Source organism: Zalophus californianus, chromosome 16 (genome assembly GCF_009762305.2).
Source record: "Zalophus californianus isolate mZalCal1 chromosome 16, mZalCal1.pri.v2, whole genome shotgun sequence".
NCBI lineage: Eukaryota > Metazoa > Chordata > Mammalia > Carnivora > Otariidae > Zalophus > Zalophus californianus.
The window spans coordinates 10777235-10803135 of NC_045610.1; the positions used below are offsets into that span (position 1 = coordinate 10777235).

At 39.0% G+C, this 25901-nt stretch overlaps 1 protein-coding gene across 3 annotated transcripts in view; it reads left to right on the top strand.

Annotated features, from left to right (window-relative positions):
* The window catches only part of ULK2 (unc-51 like autophagy activating kinase 2), an 83095-nt gene that overhangs the window by 36179 nt on the left and 21015 nt on the right, over window positions 1-25901 (top strand). For 2 of the 3 annotated variants that reach the window (XM_035724569.1, XM_035724570.1), the window contains exons 14-18: window positions 10496-10556; window positions 18393-18530; window positions 21669-21814; window positions 23845-23925; window positions 25451-25737. In XM_035724569.1, coding sequence (XP_035580462.1) covers window positions 10496-10556; window positions 18393-18530; window positions 21669-21814; window positions 23845-23925; window positions 25451-25737 — 713 coding nt within the window. Of the gene's footprint in view, window positions 1-10495; window positions 10557-18392; window positions 18531-21668; window positions 21815-22517; window positions 22584-23844; window positions 23926-25450; window positions 25738-25901 lie in introns of all 3 variants that reach the window. The other variant, XM_035724568.1, reaches the window with a different exon arrangement.

Genomic DNA, 25901 nt, shown 5'->3' on the forward strand with positions numbered 1-25901 from the left:
GGTGTATCAGCTGGGGCAGGGGGAGCACGGACAGAGCTGCAGGGCAGGTGGGGTGGTTCACCACCGGTGCTCCGACAACTGGGAGTTACCTTTAAAAATCCAGAATACAGTGGTTTTCTTCTATTTTAAAAAAGGAATTAAAATGAAAAATTATGCAGTATTTCAAGCAGGAAATAATACAGCAGATACTCAAGTCCACCACCGTTCTAATTTTATTTATGTCAAAGTTTGGCGATGTTGTTTCAGATGTCTTTTAAGGATGTAAAATGCTACACAGGTACAGCTAAAGTCCTTTTCCTCGTTCTACTCTTGCCAGAGGTAAATTCTTACTGTAGATTTTTTTAATACTTTCACAGATGCCTGTATCTATAAATAACATAACAGTATTCTTGTGTTTTTACAGTTTTAAGTAAATGGTATAAGGAACATTTTTATAGCTTGGTTTTTTATTCATTTTTTTGCTATGTATCTAGCTACAGATCTAGATATATATATGTAGTTTATTTTAATATCTGAATTTTGTAGTACATTAAACCACAAGTTTATCCATTTCTCTGCTGTGGGTTACCTGGATAATTTCTATCTTTTCACTATTCAAAATGTATTGTAACAGATGTCCTGTGTCAGAGTTCCTTCCACATGGATACTCTAGAAATGTTCAACTTCAAATCTTATGGGGGCGCCTGGGTGGCTCAGTCGTTAAGCGTCTGCCTTCAGCTCAGGTCATGATCCCAGGGTCCTGGGATCGAGCCCCACATCGGGCTCCCTGCTCGGCGGGAAGCCTGCTTCTCCCTCTCCCACTCCCCCACTTGTGTTCCTGCTCTTGCTAACTCTCTCTCTCTGTTAAATAAATAAATAAAAAATCTTAAAAAAAAATCTTATGAAATATTGGTACAGACAAGTTGTAGGCAACTAATAGTCTCTGCTGTGCGGCCCCAGTGGAATAATGGTAACTTCTAAATACTTTTTGTTTTCATCTTTAACTTTACCTGGAGTTCACTTTTGTAGATGGAATAATGTAGGGATCTTATTATTGAATATTCTGTCCTTTCTCTACTGATAGGCCGTTCCAGATTTGTCATATCACGTTTACATAAAGAATTGGGTTTGTTTTAAGGTTTTCTATTTACTCCATTGGTCTATTTGTATTATAATCATTTTTAAACACATTGGTGTGTGTGTGTGTGTGTATGTGTGTGTGAAGGAGAGAGAGAGAGAGAGAGAGATTGTGGGGAGGGGTGATGGTAGAGAGCATTCTAGTATTCTTTGGAATCACCCTGGCTACTCTTGACCCCTTTTGCCCATGTGTAGTCTAATTGCAGCTTGACAAATCTTACAAAAAACCATTTGGGGATTTTGATGGGAATTGTGTTGATTTTAAAGACCTATACAGGGACAGTTAATGATCTTTACAATATTAAATTGTCAAATCAAGAATATGTGTTTCTCACAAAACAGGATGATAGGGGAAGGGAAGGAAAAATGAAATAAGATAAAAACAGAGAGGGAGGCAAACCCTAAGAGACTCTTAACTCTAGGGAACAAACTGAGGGTTGCCGGAGGGGAATTGGGTGGGGGGATAGGGTAACTGGGTGTTGGACATTAAGGAGGGCACTTGATAGAATGAGCACTGAGTGTTGTATGCAACTGATAAACCACTAAATTCTACTCCTGAAACTAGTAATACTATACCTTAACTAAGTTGAATTTAAATAAAATCTTAAAAAAAAAAGTATGTGCTTCTCCACTTACTTAGGTTTCCTTAATGTGTTTTGATAGATATTTACATTTTCCTACATAAAGGACATTCACATCTTTTGTCTTATTCTAGTTACCTTTATTTTTTGTCCTTGTGTAAATATTGTATTTGAAATTTTTTTTTTCAAAAATGCCCCTGTCGAGGTCTTTGTGCTTCCAAATCTCACGTCTTTTCTCAGTCTTCATCTTTTTGATGTGTTTACAGCATTTGTTATAGTTGGCCACACCCTTCTTCTTATTTTTATTTTTTTTAAGATTTGTTTATTTGTCAGAGAGAAAGTGAGAGCACAAGCAGGGGGAGAGGGAGGCAGAGGGAGAAGCAGGCTCCTTGCCGAGCAAGGAGCCTGATGTGGGACTCGATCCCAGGACCCTGGGATCATGACCTGAGCCGAAGGCAGGCGTCCCCACACCCTTCTCTTTAGTTTAAAAATTTGTTATTGTAAAATATATCATGCATATGTTTTTCAAAGATTTTTATTTATTTAGAAAGAGTAAGAGCAAGCGGGGGGAGGGGCAGAGGGAGAGGGAGAGAGGGAATCCCAAGCAGACTCTGCACTGAGCCCAATGCGGGGCTCAGTCTCACAACCCTGAGATGATGATCTGAGCTGAAATCAAGAGTTGGCCACTCGACCGACTGAGCCACCCAGGTACCCCAAAGATTTTATTTTTTTTAGAGCAGTTTTAGGTTTCCAACAAAACTGAGAGGAGGGTACAAGTTTCCCACGTACCCCCTGCCCCTCCCCATTCTCAGCATCACTCAACCAGATGTTAAAAGGATAATACCAGAGGATAAACCTACATTGACACATCACAATCACCCAAGGTCCATAGTCTACTTAGAATTCATTCTTGTTGTTGTACATTCTGTGGGTTTGGAGAAAGGTATAATGACATTTATCCATCATTATAATATATAGAGCATTTTCACTGCCCTAAAAATCCTCTGAGCTCCCCACCCGTCCCTTGGAAACCACTGATCTTTTTATTATCTCTCTAGTTCTGTACCACAGTTTGTCCATTTACCTGTTGAAGGACACTTTGCTTCCAAGTTTTGACAATTAAGAATAAAGCTACTATAAACATCTGTGTGCAGGTTTTTGTGTGGACATAAGTGTGCAGCTCCTTTGGATAAATACCAAGGACCATGACTGCTGGCTGGTTTGGTAAGGGCATGTTTAGTTTTGTAAGAAAACACCAAACTCTTCCCAAGTGGCTATACCATTTTGCATTCCCACCAACAGTGAGTGGGAGTTCCTGTTGCTCCATATGTTCGCCAGCATTTGGTGATGTCAGTGCTCCAGGGAGAGCTGTTCTAGTAGATGTGCAGTGGTGTCTCATTGTTGTTTTAATTTGCGTTTCTCTGATGACATCTGATGTTCAACATCTTTTCATAGGCTTATTCACCATCCATATAGCTTCTTTGGTGAGGTGTCTGTTAAGATCTTTGGCCTATTTTTCAGCTGTGTTGTTTGTTACCTTGTTGAGCTTTAAGAGTTCTCTGTATACTTGGGATAACAGTCTTTTATCAGATGTTATCTTTTGCAAATGTTCTTTTGCAGATATCTTTGTTCAGTCTGTAGCTTGTATTCCATTCTCTTGATACTGTCTTTCACAGAGCAGTTTTTAATTTTAATAATCACTAAAGATTAATGAAATCATTTAAATAAATTTATTTCTTTCATGGATTGTGTTTAGTGTTGGTATCATGACACCCAAGGTCCTCTAGGCTATGTTATCTTCTACAGTATTTGCAGTTTTTTTCTTTTACGTTTAAGTCTGTGGCCCATTTTGAGTTAATTTTTTCGAAAGGTCTACAGCTAGATGAATTTTTTTTTTGGTCTGTGGATGTCTAATTATTATAGGATTATTTGTTGAAGACTGTCTTTGCTCCATTGTATTGTCTTTGCTCCTCTGTCAAAGATCAGTTGACTATATTTTGGGGGTTTTCTTTCTGGTCTCCCTGTTCTGTTCCATTGATCTATTTGTTCTTTTGCCAATACAACACTGTCTTGATTACTGTAGTTTTATAGTAAGTCTTGAGGTTGGGTAGTGTCAGTCCTCTGCCCTTCTGTTTCAGTGTTCTGTTGGCTATTGTGGGTCCTTTGCCTCTCTCCATTTAACCATTAGAATTAGTTTGTCAATATCCATAAAATAAATTGCTGGGATTTTCACTGGGATTGTAGTGAATCTATAGATCAAGTTGGGAAGAACTGACATGTTTACAATATTTAGTCTTCCTATCCAAAAACATAGAATATCTCTCCATTTATGTAGTTCTTCTTTGATTTCATTCATCAGAGTTTTGTAGTTTTCCTCATACAGACCTTGTATGACTTTTGTTAGATTTATACCTAAATATTTCATTTTGGGGGGTGCTGATATAAATGGTGTTGTGTTTTTAATTTCAAATTTTAGTTGTTTATTATTGAGATATAGGAAAGCAGTTTACTTTTTAAATATTTACTTTATATCCTGCAACCTTGCTTTAATTACTTATTAGTTCCAGGAGGTTTTTGTCAATTCTTTCATATTTTTTTTACATAGATAATCATGTCATCTTTGAACAATAGTTTTATGTTTACCTTCCCACACTGTATACCTTTCATTTCCTTTTCTTACTTACTGCATTAGCAAGGACTTCGAGTGCACTGTTGAAAAGAAGTGAAAGAGGACTTTCTTCACAGATTATATGAAACTGTAATAACCACAGCCAATAAAAAGTCAGTGGGAAAAAAAAAAAAAGAAAAGAAAGAGAGAGGACATCCATATATTTTTACCCAATCTTAGTGGGAAAGCTTGGAGTTTCTCACTATCTAGTATTATGTTAGCAGTAGCTTTTTGTAGCTATTCTTTATCAAGTTGAGACAGTTCCCCTCCATTCTTAGTTTACTGTGAGTTTTTATCATGAATGGTGGTTGGATTTTGTCAAATACTTTTGTCTGTGATTTTCTATTAATGTGATAGATTACATTAATTTTAGAATGTTGAACCAGCCTTGCATACCTGGGATAAATCCCATTTGGTCATGGTGTAGAATTCTTTCTTTACATTGCTGGATTTAGTTTGCTAATATTTAGTTGGAGATTTTTCCATCTGTGTTCATGAGAAATACTGGTCTGTAGTCTTCTTGTAATGTCTTTTTCTGGTGTTGGTATGAGGGTAATGATGGCCTCATAGAATGAGTTAGGAAATACTCTCTCTGCTTCTATTCTCAGAAAGAGATTGAAAATAGAGATTTGGTATAATTTCTTCCTTAAATGTTTGGTAGAATTCACCAGACAACTCATCTGGGCCTGGTGCTTTCTGTTTTAGAAGGCTATTAATTATTGATTCAATTTCTGTAATAGATAAAGACCTATATTCAAATTGCCTGTTTCTTCCTGAGTAAGTTTTGGCAGATGTGTCTTTCACAGAATTGGTCCATTTCATCTAGGGTGTCAAATTTGTGGGCATAGAGTTGTTCATAGTATTCCTTTATTACCCTTTTAATTTCAGTGGGATCTCTACTGGTGTCTCTTCTTTCATTTGTGATATTAGTAATTTGTATCCCCTCTCTATTTGATTCTTTAGTTCACCTGGCTAGAAGCTTATTGATTGTTGTGTTTTCAAATTCATTTAGTTCAAAATATTTAAAAAGTTTTCTTCTTTGACCAATTTGTTATTTAGAAGTGTGTTTTTAGGGGCACCTGGGTGGCTCAGTCAGTGAAGTGTCTGCCTTCAGCTCAGGTCATGATCCTGGAGTCCCAGGGTCGAGTCCTGCATTGGGCTCCCTGCTCAGCAGGGCGTCTGCTTCTCCCTCTGAACCTTTCATGTGCTCTCTCTCTCTCTCTCTCTCTCAAATAAATAAAATCTTAAAAAAAAAAGTGTGTTTTTAGTCCCCCTGTATTTTGGGATTTTCCAATTACGTTTCTGTTATTGATTTCTGGTTTAATTCTGTTGTGGTCTGTGAGCAGAAATTGATTTCTATTCTTTTAAACTTGGTTTTTTGGGGTTTTTTGTTTTGTTTTTTAAAGATGTTATTTATTTGAGAGAGCACACAAGCAGCGGGAGGGGCAGAGAGAGAGAGGGAGAGAATCGCAAGCAGACTCCCTGCTGAGAATGGAGTGCAACACGGGGCTCAGTCTCACGACCCTGATATCATGACCTGAGCCAAAATCAAGAGTCAGACACTTAACCGACTGTGCCACCCAGGTGCCCCACTCCAGGTCCACTTTCAAATAAACTTTAACACTTCAGTATGATAGTGTGAAGTCCCTTATAATAACAAAATCTGGCCATGCCTTGTATCATTGCTGTCATTTATTCCAGTTAAATATTAGAATACATAAGCCTATCCATATATTCATAAAACATATACATTAAGCATATATAACTGAATATAATGTTACTATCATTTGCTTGTGCAATTACTGAGAAGTCAATGCAATTCTTATCTTTGTTTCTCTGTAAGTATGGTGTTCTTTTTTTGAGTTCGTTCAGAATTTTTTTTCTTTATTTTTGATTTTTCTGTAATTTGAAAATGATCTGCCTAGGTGTAGTTGTTTTGGGCATATCTCCTGCTTGGAGCTCTGAGCTTTGCGGATCTGTGGCTTGGTGTCTGACATTCATTTGGGGGAAATTCTCCGTCATTATTGTTTACAATATTTCCCTCTGTTCCTTTTGTTCTTTTTCTGGTAATCCCATTACACATGTTATACCTTTTGTAGTTGTCCCCCAGACCTTGGATATTCTGTTGTTTTTTAAGAAAATCTTTGTTGGGGCACCTGGGTAGCTCAGTCTTAGTTAAGCGTCTGCCCTCGGCTCAGGTCACGATCCCAGGCTCCTGGGACCGAGCCCCGCATCAGACTCCCTGCTCATCAGGAAGCCTGCTTCTCCCTCTCCCTCTGCCTTCCGTGCCCTGTTTGTGCTTGCCCTCTCTCTCTCTCTCTCTCTCTCTCTCTGTGTGTGTCAAATAAATGGATAAAATCTAAAACAAAAACAAAAACTTTGTTTTCCAGTTATTGAGGATTCTGTCAATATGTTCTCTAGTTCAGATCTTTCCTCAGCCGTGTCCAGTCTACTAATAAGCCTATCAAAGGCATTCCATTTCCTTTACACTGTTTTTTAATCTCTAGCATTTCTTTTTGATTCTTTGTTAGGATTTCCATCTCTCTTTTTACATTGCTCATCTGTTCTTACATGCTGTCTACCTTTTCCATTAGGGCCCTTAGCATATTAATCATAGTTATTTTAAATTTCCAGTCTGATAATTCTGACATCCTTGCCATGGCCCTGACTCTTCAGTCTGTGTTTTTTGCCTTTTGTTATGCCTTGTGACTTTTTCTTGATAGTCATACATGATGTCCTGGGTAAAAAGGAACTGCTGTAAGTACTTTTAGTAATGTGATGGTGAGGTGTAGGGGGAAGGAGAGTGTTCTGCAGTCCTGTGAGTAGGTCTCAGTCTTTTGGGGAGCCTAGGTCTCTGGTTTGTGGGCTTCACAAGTACCCCCCGTTTCTTTCTCCTTCCTGAGGTAGGACAGGATGGCTCTAGGGCACTGGTTGGGCATTTCCCTGCCCCCAGCTCAGTTAGTGGAGCTTCACTCCAGCAGACAGAGCTCTGGACGATGAAGTGGTTTCCCCTCAGGGCAGGCTCCTCTAATTCTATCTCTTTTGTCTGATTTTCCTTTTGTTTTGTCTTACTGCTCTAATTTTAGGGAAATTTCCTTGATGTTTTCTTTTATTGAGTTTATCATTTGTGTTCTCATATTTTTAATTTCTAGAAGCTTCCCCTCTCCCTAAGTATTGTTTTTATTTCAGTATGCAATATTTTATCTCTGAGCACATTAATTATTTTTTATTATTTTTTATTTTTTTTACTTTCCCACAGAAAGTATTTTCTTTTTTATCTCTCCCAGGTTGTTTTGGAATCTCAGTTTCAGATTAGATTCCTCCCTTGGATGTTTGGTAATTATTGTATACTCATAATTAAGAATAGAAAATTAGAATTTTGCTTGAAAGCTTTGTATGGGGTGGGTCTTAATGCACAGTGGTGATGTATTATGTATCATGCTTCCTTTTTGGAGGGCTGCTCACATCTCCTGGAGAATACTCCCTCATACCATGTGGGGGAAACTTGTATTGGCTTAAGGATTCTGTCTTCTAGGGTCTCCTAGGTCAAATAATAACTTCGATCAACTTTGTAACTTCTAAATTTTTGTGGTTGACTTTTCTATTCCTTTTGCCCTTGTGAATTTAGGTTCTTCTCTTTTCTCTCCTTTCATAATATGATATCATATCAAAATAACAAGATAATTAACCTAAAACCGTTTAAAATCTTTTTATGGCGGGGTGCCTGGCTCAGTCAGTAGAGCATGTTAGTCTTGATCTTCTTGGTCAAAGTTCAAGCCCCATGTTGGGCATGGAGCCCACTTTAAAAAAAGTCTTTTTCCAGTCTCGTCCATGTCGATGTAAAAGGTGGGTATTCATCCTTTCTGGTGGCTAATATTCCATTGTATATATGGACCAGATCTTCTTATCCATTCGTCTGTTGAAGGGCATCTCGGCTTTTTGCAGTTTGGCTATTGTGGACATTGCTGCTATGAACATTGGGGTGCATATGGCCCTTCTTTTCACTACATCTGTGCCTTTGGGGTAAATACCCAGTAGTGCAATTGCTGGGTCATAGGGTAGCTCTATTTTTAATTTTTTGAGGAATCTCCGCACTGTTTTCCAAAGTGGCTGTACCAACTTGCATTCCCACCAACAGTATAGGAGGGTTCCCCGTTCTCCATAACCTCTCCAACATTTGTTGTTTCTTGCCTTTTCAGTTTTTGCCATTGTAACCGGAGGAGATTATGCTAAGTGAAACAAGTCAAGCAGAGAAAGTCAATTATCAAATGGTTTCACTTATTTGTGGAACATAAGGAAGAGCACAGAGGACGTTAGGAGAAGGAAGGGAGAAATGAAGGGGGCGGAAATCGGAGGGAGAGATGAACCATGAGAGACTATGGACTCTGAGAAACAAACTGAAGGTTCTAGAGGGGAGGAAGGTGGGGGGATGGGCTAGCCTGGTGATGGGTATTAAGGAGGGCACGTACTGCATGGAGCATTGGGGGTTGTACGAAAACAATGAATCGTGGATCACTGCATCCAAAACTGGTGATGTATTGTATGGTGACTAACATAACATAATAAAATAAAATTTTAAAAAATAAAATTAAAAAAGTCTTTTTGTCCTTAGGGTAATCCTATTAGGGATGTCCAATCAAATTACAGAGCTTTAAAGTCACTTGAAAAAATTCCCTTCTAGCAATAACAGACAAGTTGATACATGGTCATGTATGACAAAAGATGATAAATGTTTTGCTTCATTTTACTTTTGATTTCTAGGGATTGCTTTTTCCTTTTGATTTTATTATTTTGTTTCTAAATTATGTATGGCTCCAAACTCAAAGCTACAAAATGAAGTACATTTAGTGAAATGGAGCTTCTTCTATCCTTGCCCCATCTACCTTGTTCCCTCCATTACCATATCAGGAGCTCTTCTCTTTAAAATAGGTAGCTTCCTCCCTCACTTCTCTTTATTCTCTTACCCTGATTTATTTTCCTTTATGTACATTTTTAAATTATTATTTTTTTTATTTTGAGAGAGAGAGTGTGGAGCCTGATGCAAGGTTCGATCCCATGACCCCAAGATCATGACCTGAGCTGAAATCAAGGGTCGGATGCTTAACTGACTGAGCCACCCAGGGGCCCCTGTTTTCCTTTATATTTCTTATCATGCCTGACACTATTACCTTCTTTCATTACTAGAATGGAAGCTTCATGAGAGCAGGGACCTGAGATGTGCTAAAATAAATGCATTTCTCAATTCTTATTTAGGGCCATTCAGAGGGATATTTGTGTCTGTTTCCTTTTTTTCCCCTTTTTGAGTATGGGTTAGCAGCATAACCTATACTTTTCTTTTTGAAAACTTATTTGGTCAACATTGCTATTTCATATCTACACATTGATTATGCCTTTACAGCCATTTAAAGTCACACAGGGAATGTGATAGAATGGACATACCAGTGACAAGAATGAGCATTGCATTCTGAGCTCAGCTCTGTTCCCATATGTAGATGATACCAGAGCAGATGAAGGCGGCCTGTGGTATGTGCTACAGTGTCTGAGGGGCCCCAGCTTCCACGACGACGTCTTGTTCAGCAGCCCGGGCAAGACAGGGAGTGTTACACAGGATGGGGGTGCTCCAACAGGGGGGTTAACTAGACTCTGTTTACAGTCAGTTGTGCTGGAATGTGTTCCTAAAAGTTACCACTCTCTGAAAAAATTGCTCAATAAAAACCACAGAATTTATGGGCAAATTGGAATCAGGGGCCTAACGCTCAAAAATGCTGGTGAGTGACATATTAAAAGGAACATGATAAAAACGTTAGCACGGTTTTTACCGTGCCTGTTAAATGGTGAAGGATACATAACACTGAAATAAATATGACACTTTACCTTGGAAAGTCCTGATGTTTGTTTATAGAAGTGGGCACTGAAGGGTTACAGCCTGTGAATTCAGCTGGGCGCAAGTGTGTTCAGTGTTTTTGCTCATGGTTTTTACCCGCTTTTACTCGTGGAGGAAACTGCATCATAAGCAAGTGGTGAATTTGTGTGGTGCTCAGGTTTTTCCAGATAATCATGTTGGGACAATTTACGTTTTTTAAGCAGGTGGTAGAGCAGAACTGATGGTGTTTTCCTCTTTCTCCTTTAGATGATATGCCGATGGGGCCTTCTGGCAGACATGCTTCAAATGAGTTCTTGGTGTGTGGAGGGTATGTTTGTATTTATTAAATTAGAATGTTTTTCATATTTGGTTTTTCTGAGTAAACTTTAGAGAACTTTGACCGTGGGTTGTTTTTTTTTTTTTTGCCCTGTTTCTTATGGTTTTATTTTATTTTTTAAATTTTTTATTGTTATGTTAATCACAATACATTACATCATTAGTTTTTGATCTAGTGTTCCATGATTCGTTGTTTGATCATGTTTTTGATTCTGAATTTTATTTTGTTTCACAATTTGTCATTTCTATTTTTTTAAAAAAGTTTAAATTGTAGTAAAACATGTAAAATCTGTTGTCTTCACCATTTTTAAGTTTACAGTTCAGTAGCATTAAGTATATTCACAATGTTGGGCAACCAATCTCCAGAATTTTTTCATCTTGCAAAACTAAAACTCAGTACTCCTTATGTAATAGCACTCCCCATTTCTCCCACCTCTAGGTGCCGGTAACCACTGTTCTACTTTGTCTTTCTCTGAATTTGACTACTTTAGATACCTCATATAAGTAGAATATAGAATATATGTCTTTTTGTGACTGGCTTTAGTTCAGTCATCATAATGTCCTCAAGGTTCATCCATGTTGTAGCATTTGTCAGAATTTCTTTTAAGGCTGAACCTTATTCCATTCTAGATAGATAGATACACAGATATACACGTGTGTGTGTGTGTGTGTGTGTGTGTGTGTGTGTGTGTACAGTGTTTTGTTTATCCATTCATCTGTCGATGGTCAATTGGATTTCTTCTACCTCTTGGCTATTGTGAATAATTCTGCTATAAATGTGAATGTGCAGATATCTGTTTGAGATCCTGCTTTCAATTCTTTTGGATATATACACACACAACAGTGGGGTTGCTGGATCATATGATAATCTATTTTTAATTTTTTGAGGAGTTGTGATACTGTTTTCCATAGTGGTTGCACCATTTTACATTCCTACCAACAGTGTACAAAGGGTTCCAGTTTCTCTACATCTTCAGTGACTGCTTGTTTTTTATAATAACCATCTTAATGAGTATGAGGTGATATCTCATTGTGGTTTTGATTTGCAGTTCTCTGATGATTAGTGGTTTTGAGTGTCTTTTCATATACTTACTGGACATTTGTCTATCATGTTGAGTTGTAGGAGTTCTTTATATATTTTGGATATTAACCCTTTATCAGATACATGATTTACAGATATTTTCTCCCAGTCCAGACATTGTCTTTCCACTCTTTTTGTTGTGTCCTTTGAGCATAGAACTTTTAGAATTTGATGTAGTCTCATTTGTCTATTTTTTTGTTCTGTTGTCTGTGTTTTTGGTGTCATTCAAGAAATCATTGTCTAATCCAGTGTCATGAAGCTTTTCTCCTATGTTTTCTTCTAGGAGTTATATAATTTTGGGTCTTACATTTAGCTCTTTAATCCATTTTGAGTTAATTTTTGTGCATTGTATAAGGTAAGGGTCCAGCTGTATTCTTTGCAGATGGATATCTAGTTTTCTCATTTGCTGAAGAGACCGTCTTTTTGCCATCGAGTGCTGTTGGCATCTTTGTTGAAGATCATTTGTCCATATATGCAAGGGTGTGCTTCTGGACTGTCTGTTCCATTCTGTTGGTCTCTGTGTCTGTCATTATGCCAACCACATTGTTTTGATTACTGTAGATTTGAAATAAGGAAGTATGAAACCTCCAATTTTGTTTTTCTTTTCCAAAATTGTTTTGACCATTCAGGGTCCCTGCAGTTTACATATGAATTTCAGGAAAGATTTTTCTGTTTCTGCAAAAAATGCCTTTGCAATTTTGGTAGGGATGGCATTGATCTGTATAGATCACTTTGGGTGGTATTGACATCTTAACAGTATTAAATCTTATAGTCAATGAAGACGGGATGTCTTTTATAGTTTTTTTTAGCACTGTTTTGTAGTTTCCAATATACAAGTTTTTCACCTCCTTGGTTAGATTTATTTCTGTGTATTTTATTCTTTTTGATACTATTGTAAATGGCATTGTTAATTTCCTTTTTGCATTGTTCATTGTTAGTGTATAGAAATGCTACTCATATCTGTGTGTTGATTTCATTTCCTGCAACTTTGCTGAATGTATTAGTTCTAATGGCTTTTTGCATGTGAAATCTTTTGGGTATTCTACATTTAAGATCATATTATCCATGGACAGAAATGATCTTACTTATTCCATTCTGATTCAAATGCCTTTTATTTCTTTCTCTTGCCTAATAGCTCTGGCTAGGAATTCTATGTAGAAGTGGTGAGAGCAGGCATCCTTGTCTTGTTCCTGATATAGAGGAAAGGCTTTCAGTTTTTAACCATTGAGTATGATGTTAGTTACGGGCTTTTTATATGTGGTGTTTTTTATGTTGAGGTAATTTTTTTCGATTCCTAATTTGTTGAATGCTTTTTATCATTAAAGGATGTTGGGATTTTGTCAAATGCTTTTTCTGCATGAATTGACATGGTCACGTGGTTTTTGTCTTTCATTCCACTAATGTAGGTATATTATAAATCACATTTGGTCATGGTATATGATCCTTTGAATGTGTTGTTGAATTTGACTTGCTAGTGTTTTGTTAAGGATTTTTACATCCAATTTCATCAGGGAAATTGTTCTGGTCTTTTTGTTGTTGTTTTTGTAGTATCTCTGTGCGACTTTGGTATTAGGGTAATGCTGAACTCATGGAAGGAGTTTAGGAGTGTTTCCTCCTCTTTAATATTTTGGAACAGTTTGAGAAGTGTTGATGTTAATTCTTTACATGTTTGGTAGAATTTACCAGTGAAACATGTGGTCTTGGGCTTTTTTTGTTACTTAGAAGTTTTGATTACTAATCCAATCTCCTTGCTGGTTATGGGTCTGTTCAGATTTTCTCTTCCTTTTTATCATCCAACCTTAGTAGGCTATGTGTTTGTAGAAATCTATCCATTTCTTCTAGGTTATCCAATTTGTTGGCAAGCACTTGTTCATAGTATTCTCTTATAATCCTTTTTATTTATGTGGCTTTAGTTGTCATGTTCCTTCTTTCATTTCTGATTTTGAGTCTTCTCTTTTTCTTAGTTAACCTAGCTGTATGTCAGTTTTGTTGATTTTTAAAAATGCCAACTCTTAGTTTGATTTTTCTATTTTCTCAATTTTGTTTATCTCTGCTCTAATCTTTATTTTATTTTTATTTTTTTTAAAGATTTTATTTATTTATCAGAGAGAGACAGAGGCAGGCAGAGGGAGAAGCAGGCTCCTTGCTCAGCGAGGAGCCTGATGTGGGACTCGATCCCAGGACCCTAGGATCATGACCTGAGCCGAAGGCAGACACTTAACCGACTGAGCCACCCAGGCGTCCCTCTGCTCTAATCTTCATTAGTTCCTATTTTTTGTTAGGAAATGAGTTTAGGGCGCCTGGGTGGCTCAGTTGGTTAAGCGACTGCCTTCGGCTCAGGTCATGATTCTGGAGTCCCGGGATCGAGTCCCGCATCGGGCTCCCTGCTCAGCGGGGAGTCTGCTTCTCCCTCTGACCCTCTTCCTTCTCGTGCTTTCTATCTCTCATTCTCTCTCTCAAATAAATAAATAAAATCTTTAAAAAAAAAAAAAAAAAAAAGGAAATGAGTTTAGTTTGTACTTTTTCTTTTTTTTTAAGATTTATTTATTTGAGAGAGTGCATGAGTGAGTGAGAGTGGGGGAAGGGGCAGAGGGAGAGAATCTTCGAGCAGACTCCCTGCTGAGAATGGAGCCCAACATGGGGCTTGATCTCACAACCCATGGGATCACAACTTGAGCCAAAAGCAAGAGTTGGATACCCAACTGACTGAGCCACCCAGGTGCCCCTAGTTTGTACTTTTTCTAATTTGAGGGGTAAAGTTAAGTTTTTTATTTGAGATTTTTTTTTTTTAATGTTAGCATTTACAGCCATAAACATCTGTCTTAATGCTACTTTCACTGTATTCCATAGGTTTTGGTATGTTGTGTTTACATTTTCATTTTTCTCAAGATATTTTCTGATTTATTTTGTGATTTCTTTTCTGACCTATTGTTTGTGTAAGAGTGTGTTGTTTAGTTTCTGTGTATTTGTGGATTTTCTAATTTTCCTTCTTCTGTTGACTTCTGCTTTCTGTCCATTATGATTGGAAAAGATACTTTGTATGATTTCAATCTTTTAAAATTTTAAGATTTGTTTTGTGGCCTAATATGTGGTCCGTCCTGGAGAATTTTCATGTGCACTTGAGAAGAATTTATCTTCTTCTGTTGGTGGTGGGAAGAGTGTTCTATATATGTCTACTAGATCCATTTGGTCTAGGATGTTGTTCAAGCCCTGTTTCTTTATTGCTCATTCCTCTGGCTTTTCTGTCCATTATTGAAAGTGGAGTATTGAATTGTTCAGCTGTTATTGTGGAATTGTCTATTTCTCCCTTCTGTTCTGTCAATATTTGCTTCATATATTTGGGAACACTGATGTTTGGTGCATAAATATTTGTAATTGTTATATTTTCCTGGTTAATTGACCCTTTAAATAATGTTCTGTTTTGTCTCTTGTAACAGTGTTTGACTGAAAGTCTCTTTTGTCTGATACTAATATTGCCACTCCTGCTCTCTTTTGGTTACCATTTGCATGGAATATCTTTCCTTTTTTTTTTAAGATTTATTTATTTATTTGAGAGAGAGAAAGAGAGAGCATGCATGTGGAGGGGAGGGGCAGAGGGAGAGGGAGAGAGAATCTTAAGCAGGCTCCCCACTGAGTGCAGAGCCTGACATGGGGCTCAATCTCACATGAGATCCACGATCCTGAGATCACGACCTGAGCTGAAACCAAGAGTTGGACACTCAACTGACTGCACCACCCAGGCATCCTGGGGATATCTTTTTCAATCCATTTATTTCAGCCTAATTGGGGAAGATTTATCAATGCCATTTTGTTACTTTTATGTATGTCTTGTGCCTTTTTTTGCCCCCTTATTTTCTCTCTTAATACCTTTCTTTGTGTTCTGTTGATCTTGTTGTAGTGACATGCTTTGATTCTCATTTCCTATTGTGTATATTCTATAGATATATTCTTTGTGGTTACTTTTGGGACTACATAAAATAACTTTAAGGTACAACAATCCATTTTAAACTGATAACTTCAGTTGCATACAAAAACCCTGCTGTAGAGAGTATACCCCCCCTTATGTTATTGATGCCACAAATCGCCTGTTTATGTGTTCCTAATAATAACATAGATTTATAGCTTTTTTTGGGACTTTTGTCTCAGACTCTATACAAGAATTGGGACATGCTAATCTTAAAACAGAGGGGGAAAACAGTGATAGCAGGACTACATAATGGCCCTGAAAGTTTCTGTTCTGTCATCAGTCTGTTTCCCTCTGCTTTGAGAACAGCATGTCCCAAATGGGAGCTGCGCTTTCAGCCTCTTCCCAGGGGTTGTGGTAGGAGTACACACACCAGGGGGCATAGAAAGGGGTTCAGAGAGAGAGGTGGTGAGTATTTTGAAAAAAAAAAATATACACTCTTCCACAAGATATTAAGTGCATGTGGAAATAAATTATTACAAAGACATTAAAATTATGCCCTATGCAAAATTAAAATGGTTTGATGCAAGTATTTTTTCGGAGCTTTTTCTTTTTGGAGCCATTAAAATTTTGTACCTCCATGTCCCAATAACTATCATCTCACAGGCCAGTTTTGTAATGTTAGTGATAATATATCTCATTCTTTCCTTAGAACCTCACTTTTATTGATATTATTTTGGAGCATTTAACTGTATTTCTTTCCAGGAAAATGTCTGACCCCTAGACAAAAATTACTCATTTAGATAAAATAAAAGCGTATTGTATTTTGGGCAGACTGCTTAGTCTTTCTAGTATTCCATGCGGGTCAAAGATGACTTCCCACACGTGCTGGGGACTTGGTGCACACATAGACCTTCCCTCTCCTCACCTTGGGCTCAGGGAGTCAGGTAATGGTTGAATAGTGTTATTAATATAAAGCTAGATGGAAAAGTGGCTGTAGTGGTCCTAGCTAGCTGGAGCTCTGGGACTTTCTCCAGGGAAGACTTTACAGATGGAGCAAGTGTGCCTGAAGGTTCTGTCCAGAGACTGAGGCCACATCTACAAACTACCAAGACTGTTTCATCTCCTCATATGCTGGCAGAGGATTGCCTGATATCCCCTGAGAGGGGCTTTGATTCCAATCTAATTTCCCTTGTGGTGATTAACGAGTACAGGAAGAATATTAGAACTTGACAATGTATATGTTAAAAAAAAACTCCTAGATGAACTTGCTTCACCAACAACGTACTTCCTCATTGAATTGAGACAGTGGAAAGATGCTATTCCTTCATTCACATTCTGATCCTTGATGGCCATGCTGGTTGTTCCTTAGGGGAACTTGGGCCTTTCCGTGCTCTGAGCAGGCACCGTAGTTGGTTAGTGAAGTCCTGTAAAGCTGTTTAGTTTCCAGTAGTAGAAATTTTTTGTTTTGTTTTGTTTAATTTTGAGAAAATAGATCCAAGTGCACAATCAAGTGTATAGACATTAAAAACACAAATCATTGTATTTAAAAGATACTTAATGTTACACTTGACACTAATATAACATTGTGTCAACTATACTTCAATATAGAAGGATGGATGGATAAATAAATACATGATACTTAATGGGAATTACCTAAATGAAAAATAGAGCTTATAGACTAAAAGCTAGAAACAACAGTCCTGACTGTTGTGTGCTTAACACTAAAGGTTTAGTTTTCTTGCAAGATGAGAAGTCAAAATAAATAGTTGTTGCCTTCATTTCTGTGGCTCAAGGGATAGGGTTAGGGTAGGAGGAAAGAGGAAGAATGGCTAGAAGACTTCTACTTACATCTTACTGAGATAAGATATATGGCCACTCGTGGCTGCAGAGGACTCTGGGATGTATCATAATTTCACTGAGCAAATGACCACCTTCCATAAAATTTGAGTTCTGCTAGTAAGAAAGAGTGGGCAAATGGATATTGGGGAAAGCAACTAACATCTCTATTATGGATGAGATTTTCTTTTTATTTAAATATGAAATACTGTAATGGTTCAAAAAGCTCTAAAGTGACACTTTAGAAGATAATCATACTGTTTGTTAGATAACTAGAGCTACGATCTCTTTATATCTGTAATGTTGTAATTTGAGAAAAACTGTTAGACTCATGGGGCTTTTTTAGTATTACAGAAGGGCAGAAGAATGAGGTCTAGTGTTGTCCCTGATGTTTTGATAGGTTGTAAATTGAATTGAAAGGACATATTATTTCCGAATTTATGAAAAGCAAAGAAAGAGGCTATTACAGAAAGCCAGTACTAACACTTCAGCATGTGGACCTCCGATCGGTCATGTACTTTGAGAGTTGTACAGTGTTATTTTCAATCTTTTTAAAAGTCAGAGTTCTTTGGGAATGCTTACTGCATTCATGACTTTTGTAAACATTCCAGTCATCTTTGCTCTTGAACTTCCTGTTCTTCTACCCAGCATATTTTCCTAGAAATATTTTTTTTCCCCTCACATAATAATGAATAGCAGAATGTGAGCAGATGAAACTGAGTTTTGCCAACCTACGGACTTCTCCTGTTGTTGTAGAGGAAGGTTTTTCCAGTTCTTACTACGATTCTCAGTCCTCAATATGCCTATAAATGCCTGGACAGTTCTTTAAATGACTAGTGTGATTTTTTTTTTTTGCCTTATTTTTGAGATGATCATTTTTTAATCACATGGAAGTGATCATTTGGCCTCTTCTAGAATTTTCTCTCAATGTCACCAAGGTGTAAAATGAAGGAAAAATGGTCTTACTTGGATTTCTTTCCTTTTTCAATACATTATGTTTGCAGGCAGTGCCAGCCCCCTGTGTCACCTCATAGTGAGACAGCACCAATTCCAGTTCCTACTCAGATAAGGAATTATCAGCGCATAGAGCAGAATCTTACATCTACTGCCGGCTCTGGCACAAATCTACATGGTTCTCCAAGGTAAGCAAGTATTTTTTTTCCTTTCTTTTCTTTTAAAAATTTTGTCGTTACTGAAAGATCTGTTACTTTCCGTGGTTGACATAGTCGTGTGTAGCAGGAGGTGTACAAAACCGAAGCATAAAAAACTTTTGTAATGAATCTGTTTAAATGATACTTCAGCTTAGCTGGATAATATAGTGTGATATGTATATATAATAATTCTTAAGAATTAAGGAAGAACTTGTTAAAGGATGAAATCTCACCAGTTGTAGCAGATCATTTACATACTATTTATTTTCTCCACATCCTGAAACCCCACTAAGGTAGCAAGAACGAAAAGGTCTAAGTACCAAAGATGAGTCAAATAAAAAGACATGCTCAGTGGATGAGAGGTTTCAGCACGTTTCTGGAAAACAGAAAGAAGATGGAAGAGGGGTGCCCGCTGGAGCAGGGTGGGCATCAGAGTGCCCCACGTCCCCAAGACCTGAGTCCCACAGAGCTCAGGGAGGGCAGGGGTGCAATGAGCCATAAGGCTGAAAACAGAAAAGTGCAATCTGGACAAAATAGCAAGAATGCAAAGAAAAGGAAACTTATGTAAAAAATGTGTACCCTTAGAAATAGGTTAGGAACTGCATCCATAAATTAGAACAAAATGCCATTGAAAACAGTCAAGATCAAAAAGACCTCTTGGACATTACAAAATATAACTGAAATAAAAATAAATGTTGGAAGACAAAGTTGAGGCTGTATCTGAAATAGATGAATCAAATAAAGAAGATGGAAACTATGAATAAAAAATATTCTTCAAGTATTAGTGAATGTAGGCATTCCAGAAAGAACAAGTTGGAAAAGAAAATTTCCAGGAAGTAATCAAGAAAAAGCTTTCTAGAATTGGAGAATATAAGATTTTAGATTAAAAGGGCCCAGCAAATGCATAGGTCAACGAATGGAAAAAGTTTTGCACCATCTCATAGGATGAGATGAAAACTCATGAGAGTTTTCTACAAAGGACGTTTTGGCAATATCTGTGAAAATCATTAATGCATATATCTTTTGAACCCACCACTTTAACTTTTGGTAACTTACTCTTTAGATACACAGTCCTTGCCTGTGTATGAAGTTACATATATACAGGTTGTTTACTTTTAGAATATAGAGGATGAGAAATAAGCCACGTACCCACCAGTAAGTGACTAACGTCCGTCTGTGACAGTGAAGCACCTTCCCTAAAGAAGAAGGAAGCTCTCTATGTACTGAGGTAGAAAAGTTGCCAATGTATATTACAAAATGGAAAAAGCAAAGTGATAGCAGAACTAGCAGTGGTTTTCAAAGTGTGGTTTGTGTATGGCTCCCTTTCGAAACGTCCGGGAGGTCAAGACTGTTTTCATAATGATACTGGGACACTGCTTTGTTTCACCATGTTGACATATGCACTGATGGTGCAGAAGCAGTGATGTGCAAACTGCTGGTGCCTTCAAATGCATCAAGGTAGTGGCACCCAACTGCATAGTGATTTTTCACATCTTTTACCACCACACATTAGTGGTACCAAGGAATGTCTTTAAGGAAGCAGTAAAAGTTATTATTTCTCTTTGAAAATCGCAACCTTGAGTGGCTTCTGAGCATAAAGTACTTCTGGTGCACATTGGAGTAGTTCTCTTAAAAGGAGAAGCAGTTGTATGATTGTTTTAGTTGCAAGTTGAACTCGCCCCATTTTTCACGGGATACCGTTTTTTCACGAAAGAACAGCTGACGAGCTATCGGTTGTGGGCATCGGGCAGCCATGTTGTTGAAAATGAACTAAGTCTGCCATTCCTGGAAAACAAGTGACATAAAATTTGAGCTCTTGAGCAAAAGTTAGAATTTTTGAAAACAAATTCACCCATGTGATCTTGACAGCTTCTGTTATGCCTTGACGGCCATTTCTGTTAAGATTTGTGATGATAATTTGGTATAGATGTGACTTTTCGATACTGTATGATGGGGATCAACATTTGGAATATCTGCATAACTCATTCAATCAACATTTTTCAAAATACCAGATGTTTAAAAATCCTGCATGGATAAAAGATCCAGTCCAAGTACAAGATACCTCGCAAAAGATTAGAGCCTAATGTAAAACAAAATTTCATTGGCCTTGGTTTCAGATTCCTCATTGCAGCTGTTCTTTTAGAAATGTTCAATGACGGCTGAGTTTTGGTGTAGTATCAAAGACGGGTATCACAAATATCTGAAAAGGCTACCAAAATATTCCTCCTCTTTCTGGCTACGTATTTGTGTAAGGCTGGATATTCTTCATGTGCGTCCCCCCATATATTGTGCTACATGGAAGATTGAATGCAGAAACAGTTATGAGAATCCAACTATTGAGCCAGGCATTAGAGATTTTTAAAAATGTAAAACAATGTCATGCTTCTCATGAATTTATTTTATTTGGAAGATAGAATTAATTTTCATAATTTTACATTAGATGTAATAAGTTTATTACTTTTAATGAATTATTACCAAATTTTTCCAGTTTTAGCTCAAAACTCTGGGGTAGAGTTGCCTGGGCGGCTCAGTCAGTTAAGTGACCGACTCTTGATTTCAGCTCAGGTGTTGAACTCAGGGTCGTGAGATCGAGCCCTGTGTTGGGGTCCGTGCTGGGCCTGGAACCTGCTTAAGATTCTCTCTCTCTTTCTGCCCCTCCTCCACTCCCACCCCTCTCTCTCCCTCTCTTAAAAAAAAAAAAAACCCAAAAACTCTGGGATATTCAGTAATTTTAAGAATGTAAAGGGAACCTAAAACCAAAAAGAAAAAAAGAAAATGGTATGGTATATATTACCTTTGTTCAAACAAGATGAAAATAAGATTATATTTTCAGTTTGTTTGCTTGTATGCGATTTAAAGAATTCTGGAAAGATATATTAGACACTAAAAATAGTGGTAACCTTTGGAGTAGGCTGAGGGGGTGTCGAGAATTAGGCAGACAGAATCCAAGGATGGAAGGGAATCTTCATGCCAGACAATTTTATACATTTTATATTTGTCCCATGTGACTGTATTACGTATTTTTAGAACTTCTACTCCATGGCGCGTTGTTAGGACGTTTTAGAAAAAAGGAAATAAAGAGAGTCTCAGAACCTGCCAGAGAGGGAGTAGTTTTATTTTTCTTTTCAGATCTGCAGTGGTGCGAAGGTCTAACACCAGCCCGCTGGGCTTCCTCCGGCTGGGATCCTGCTCCCCGGCGCCTGCAGACACCGTACACGCAGTTGGACGAAGACTCTCCACTGGATCTTCCAGGCCTTACTCACCTTCCCCTTTGGGTAAGGAGAGGAAAGCTGTTGTTTCCAACTTCGTTTTCACTGTGACACATCTGACATGACGCTGTTTTAGGAGCGCTGGCTCACGACGGCGGTGAGTCTCAGCTGACGGGGGGTCATATCCTCCCCCTCCCACTCTCTACCTTACTCCCGGCCCCCCACGAGCATCTCTAGGTACACTTGTTGGGGCCTCTATTGAAAATACAATAATATAAAGGGATCTTACGGATTAAAAGTATCTCCATTGCGTTTGGGCTCCAAACGCGCAAAATCCGAAGCCCTAGATAATAGTCCGTGAAACACCTACCCTACTTACCACTCTGCTTTATGAGGGTTAAGAGACAGTTGCGCACACAGCAGGGCTGGCTGCAGTCCACAGGGCCTTCCAGCTCCGGGAGGAAGGGTCTTTCCCCCTCTCCTGGGAAGCCTGCACGGCACAGGGGAGAATGCTCACACAAACAGCACCAACAAAACCGCAGCCAAACAGAAAGACGAACCTTAAACCACAGTTTTAGTGGAACTGAGAGACAAAGAAAATGCTCAACTTCAGGATACGTGCAAGAGAGGCCAAAGCAGCTGCTACTGCGGAACCTGAGGGAGACAGCACTGGTCGGGGACGGGGGTGTGCAGAGAGGGCCCGAGGTGGCAGGTCTGAAACCTGCCCCCCGCACCCCGTATAAATATATGTATTTTTTACTTCTGAAAGGCCCTGTGGACTGCAGCCAGCCCTGCTGTGTGCGCAACTGTCTCTTAACCCTCATAAAGTGGAGTGGTAAGTAGGGTAGGTGTTTCACGGACTATTATCTAGGGCTTCGGATTTTGTGCGTTTGGAGCCCAAACCCAATGGAGATACTTTTTATCCATAAGATCCCTTTTATACACTTTTTACTTGTAAAGGGCTCTACCCTCAGGCAGAACTGCCGAGTAAGAGTAAGGGGATGCGAAGAAATTTCAGGAGGAGGCAGAGCAAGAAGGATTGAAGTATGCCCAGGAGCCCTGATTCAAAAAAAAAAAAACACCATAATAATGTTTTTAAAAATGTATATCACCACACCTGTTGCAGTGGTTTTGAAGCTGCTTTTTAGCTGAAAAATCTTCCCGGAACAAAATCCTGGCCCTCCCTCACCCTCCCTCACCCCCTCAGCAGCTCCTGGGGCACATCAGGGTCTTCAGAGACAAGGTCCCAGCCTTCTCCTTGCACTCAAGGAAAAGGCCCCTCCTCGGGATCTAACGTTTGCCTGCCTACCTAACCACCTGATCAGTGTCTCCTGTCTACTTCAACCCCTGAGCTCTCCCAGCTCTTCCTCTGGTTGCTTTGGGTTCTCAGAGGTAGATGCAGAGAGGGGAGCTGCAGAGTCGTCCCAGAACGACGGGGGAGGCACCTGTGATGGATACAGGGTGTTGGGGGGAGGAGGAGTCTGAGGGAGGGAGCCCCTTCAGACCTCCTTGTAGCTCTGACCCCCATGACGGAGAGAGGGAGGTAGGAGGAGTGGGCAGGGGAGCCTTGACTAGAGGGAATTAATTCTAAGAACGCTTTAGCCAGGCCCAAGGAGTGTCCCCAAACACTAGATTGTCGAGATTCCCTGACCTGCTTGACCCAGCCTGAATTAGTGCCACACCCACATGCAGTCGTTGGCTGGGAGCCTTGGGGAGCCTACCTTGGCAGGAGCATCAGGAACGTAGTGGATACACAGGGACAGCAGCTGGGCCCCCTGCAGCTCCACAGGCCTCAAACACGACGAGCTTCTGTACTTCTCTGTCTTCAGTGATGTACCTGTTACAGGCATCAGTTTGTTTGCATGGCTTTCTTTCCTGCTGCTCTTGTGTCAGGGCAGATTCTGTGGTTCTTTTGATTGTAGCGTGCCCAGCACCTGGCACGTTGGTCGCTCAGTAAACGCCAGCTGAGATAAATCTTTGCTCGTCCAGCTTCATAAACTGTCATGTACCGTGCAGTTCGTGCATGTCTTACCTGCTTCCATCCTTCACTGGTTTTGAGTCACCTCTCATTCCTTTCCCTGTTTCCCTGTTCATAGTTGGGACCATTCCTGAGCAGTTTAGTCAGTGCTGCTGTGGGCATCCTCAGGGTCACGAGTCCAGGAGTAGAAACTCATCAGGTAGGAGACCTATTTGGTATATTAATAATTTTAATCCCGTTGTAAGTGGATTTGAGTTATGTTTTTCTAGTCTTATCAAAGGAATAGAACTGATACGAAGTATTCTATCTGTTGTCCTACTTTCTAGAATCTTGGTCTAGAATGTTTTAGCATATCATATAGTCAATCAAATATCTCCTTTGGGGTATCTGGTTCTTTTATGAAAGTAAGTCTTGGGAATTAACTGCGCCAAATTTTGGTCATTGTCACATAGATAATGAAAATCAATCTAGAAAATGAAGTTTCATTCCTTTGATTAATACTATTCTTGATAAGAGCTGCCAGGTAGCATGAGATAAACAAGAAATATAGTTTATTTGCTTTAATATAAGATATACATATGCCTGAAAAGATACATGCAAATCACACTTTCATTAGTCAAATTTTATTGTATGTGCATCTGAGGAGTTGGCTAATTAAAGGAATCCTGTGTCACTGAGAAAAGCACTTTTCTTAGTTTTTCATATTTTGTGTTTGCCTAAAAATAAATCTTAGATAACTTTCTCCAGATTTATAACATTTTGCTACTAATTTTATTTGTGTGTGCATATTTATACACATGTACACGTGTACACACACACACACACACACACACACACACACACACACGGCAGAACCCAGTTCTGAAAGATTAAAGACCAGATTTAGGATGAGATTAAGCTAGGAGTGGTCAGTAGCAAAAGCTCTCATTTCCTTTTTGGGAAGATTATGGTTATAGGTCCGTACCGTTATTGGTGGTAGCTTAGCTTGCAAGAAGCTCTGAAGAATTTGTAACTGGAGCTCCAGGCTTGCTTAGTAGACCTGAAGTTGGCAACAACAAGGTTTGTGTGGGGCAGTCCCCTTGCTGTTTCCAGCTCTTCACCATATCAAGACCCTGTTTCTCGGGCTCTTAATATGGTGTTCCCTTAAGAGGCAAGAGTACCTGAGGACAAGTGTTTTCTTTGAAGAGAATATGGGCACTTTAGGTTATCAATGAAGTTCATTCATGAAACTGATAAAAATAACTACATTATCTATATATGCTTGTGATTTTTAGACAAGTAAAATAAAATCCCAGAAAAGCATATGATCTAATTAGATAAAGAGTTATTCTGGATTGGTTTGAAAATTTCTTTTAGCTGGTATGTGAGAAAAGACAGTAATACATTGATATCCCCAAGTACGTATTCACATAAAAAGTAGAAATCATTTTGTTCAACATGGGTGTTGGTAGTTTTTACTGACTTTGGCCATTCATGATATAGTTCTCTTGTGCTAATTAGACCAGACAGTAATCTGAGTTACCTGCTAGCTGCTGCTGAGAGCAGCTAACATACCCATCACCATTACCTTCTATCCCCCCAAATCGTCTCTTGCCAAATACACAGTTTTTAAAATATCTCCTGAAGAACATGACATTCATAGACTTCCCATTTTAAGAACTGTCCTCTGAATTCTTCAGTGTTTGCCTGTGCTCTGGGTTAACCTGCATGCATGTCCGTGGCAGGTTCCCCAGTGCCACAGGGTCCATCACCACAGTCTCACCTGTTGGGTGCTAGACTGCAGAGCGCCCCTACCCTCACCGACATCTACCAGAACAAGCAGAAACTCCGAAAGCAGCACTCGGACCCCGTGTGCCCGTCCCACACTGGGGCTGGGTACAGCTACCCACCTCAGCCCAGTCGGCCTGGCAGCCTTGGAACCTCTCCCACCAAGCACATGGGGTCCTCTCCTCGCGGTTCGGACTGGTTCTTTAAAACTCCTTTACCAACCATCATTGGCTCTCCTACCAAGGTGCGTTCATTAAACTCTTTTGTCAGCGTTGCGACTTTGTTGAATTAACGTTTGTTACGTGGGGCACAGGGTGCTGTGTGGTGAGCTCAGGTCCAGCAGCAGACCACAAGAGAAGTTGCAGTAGGGAAGTCCATTACTCACATGTCTTGGCAGAAGTATGTCTC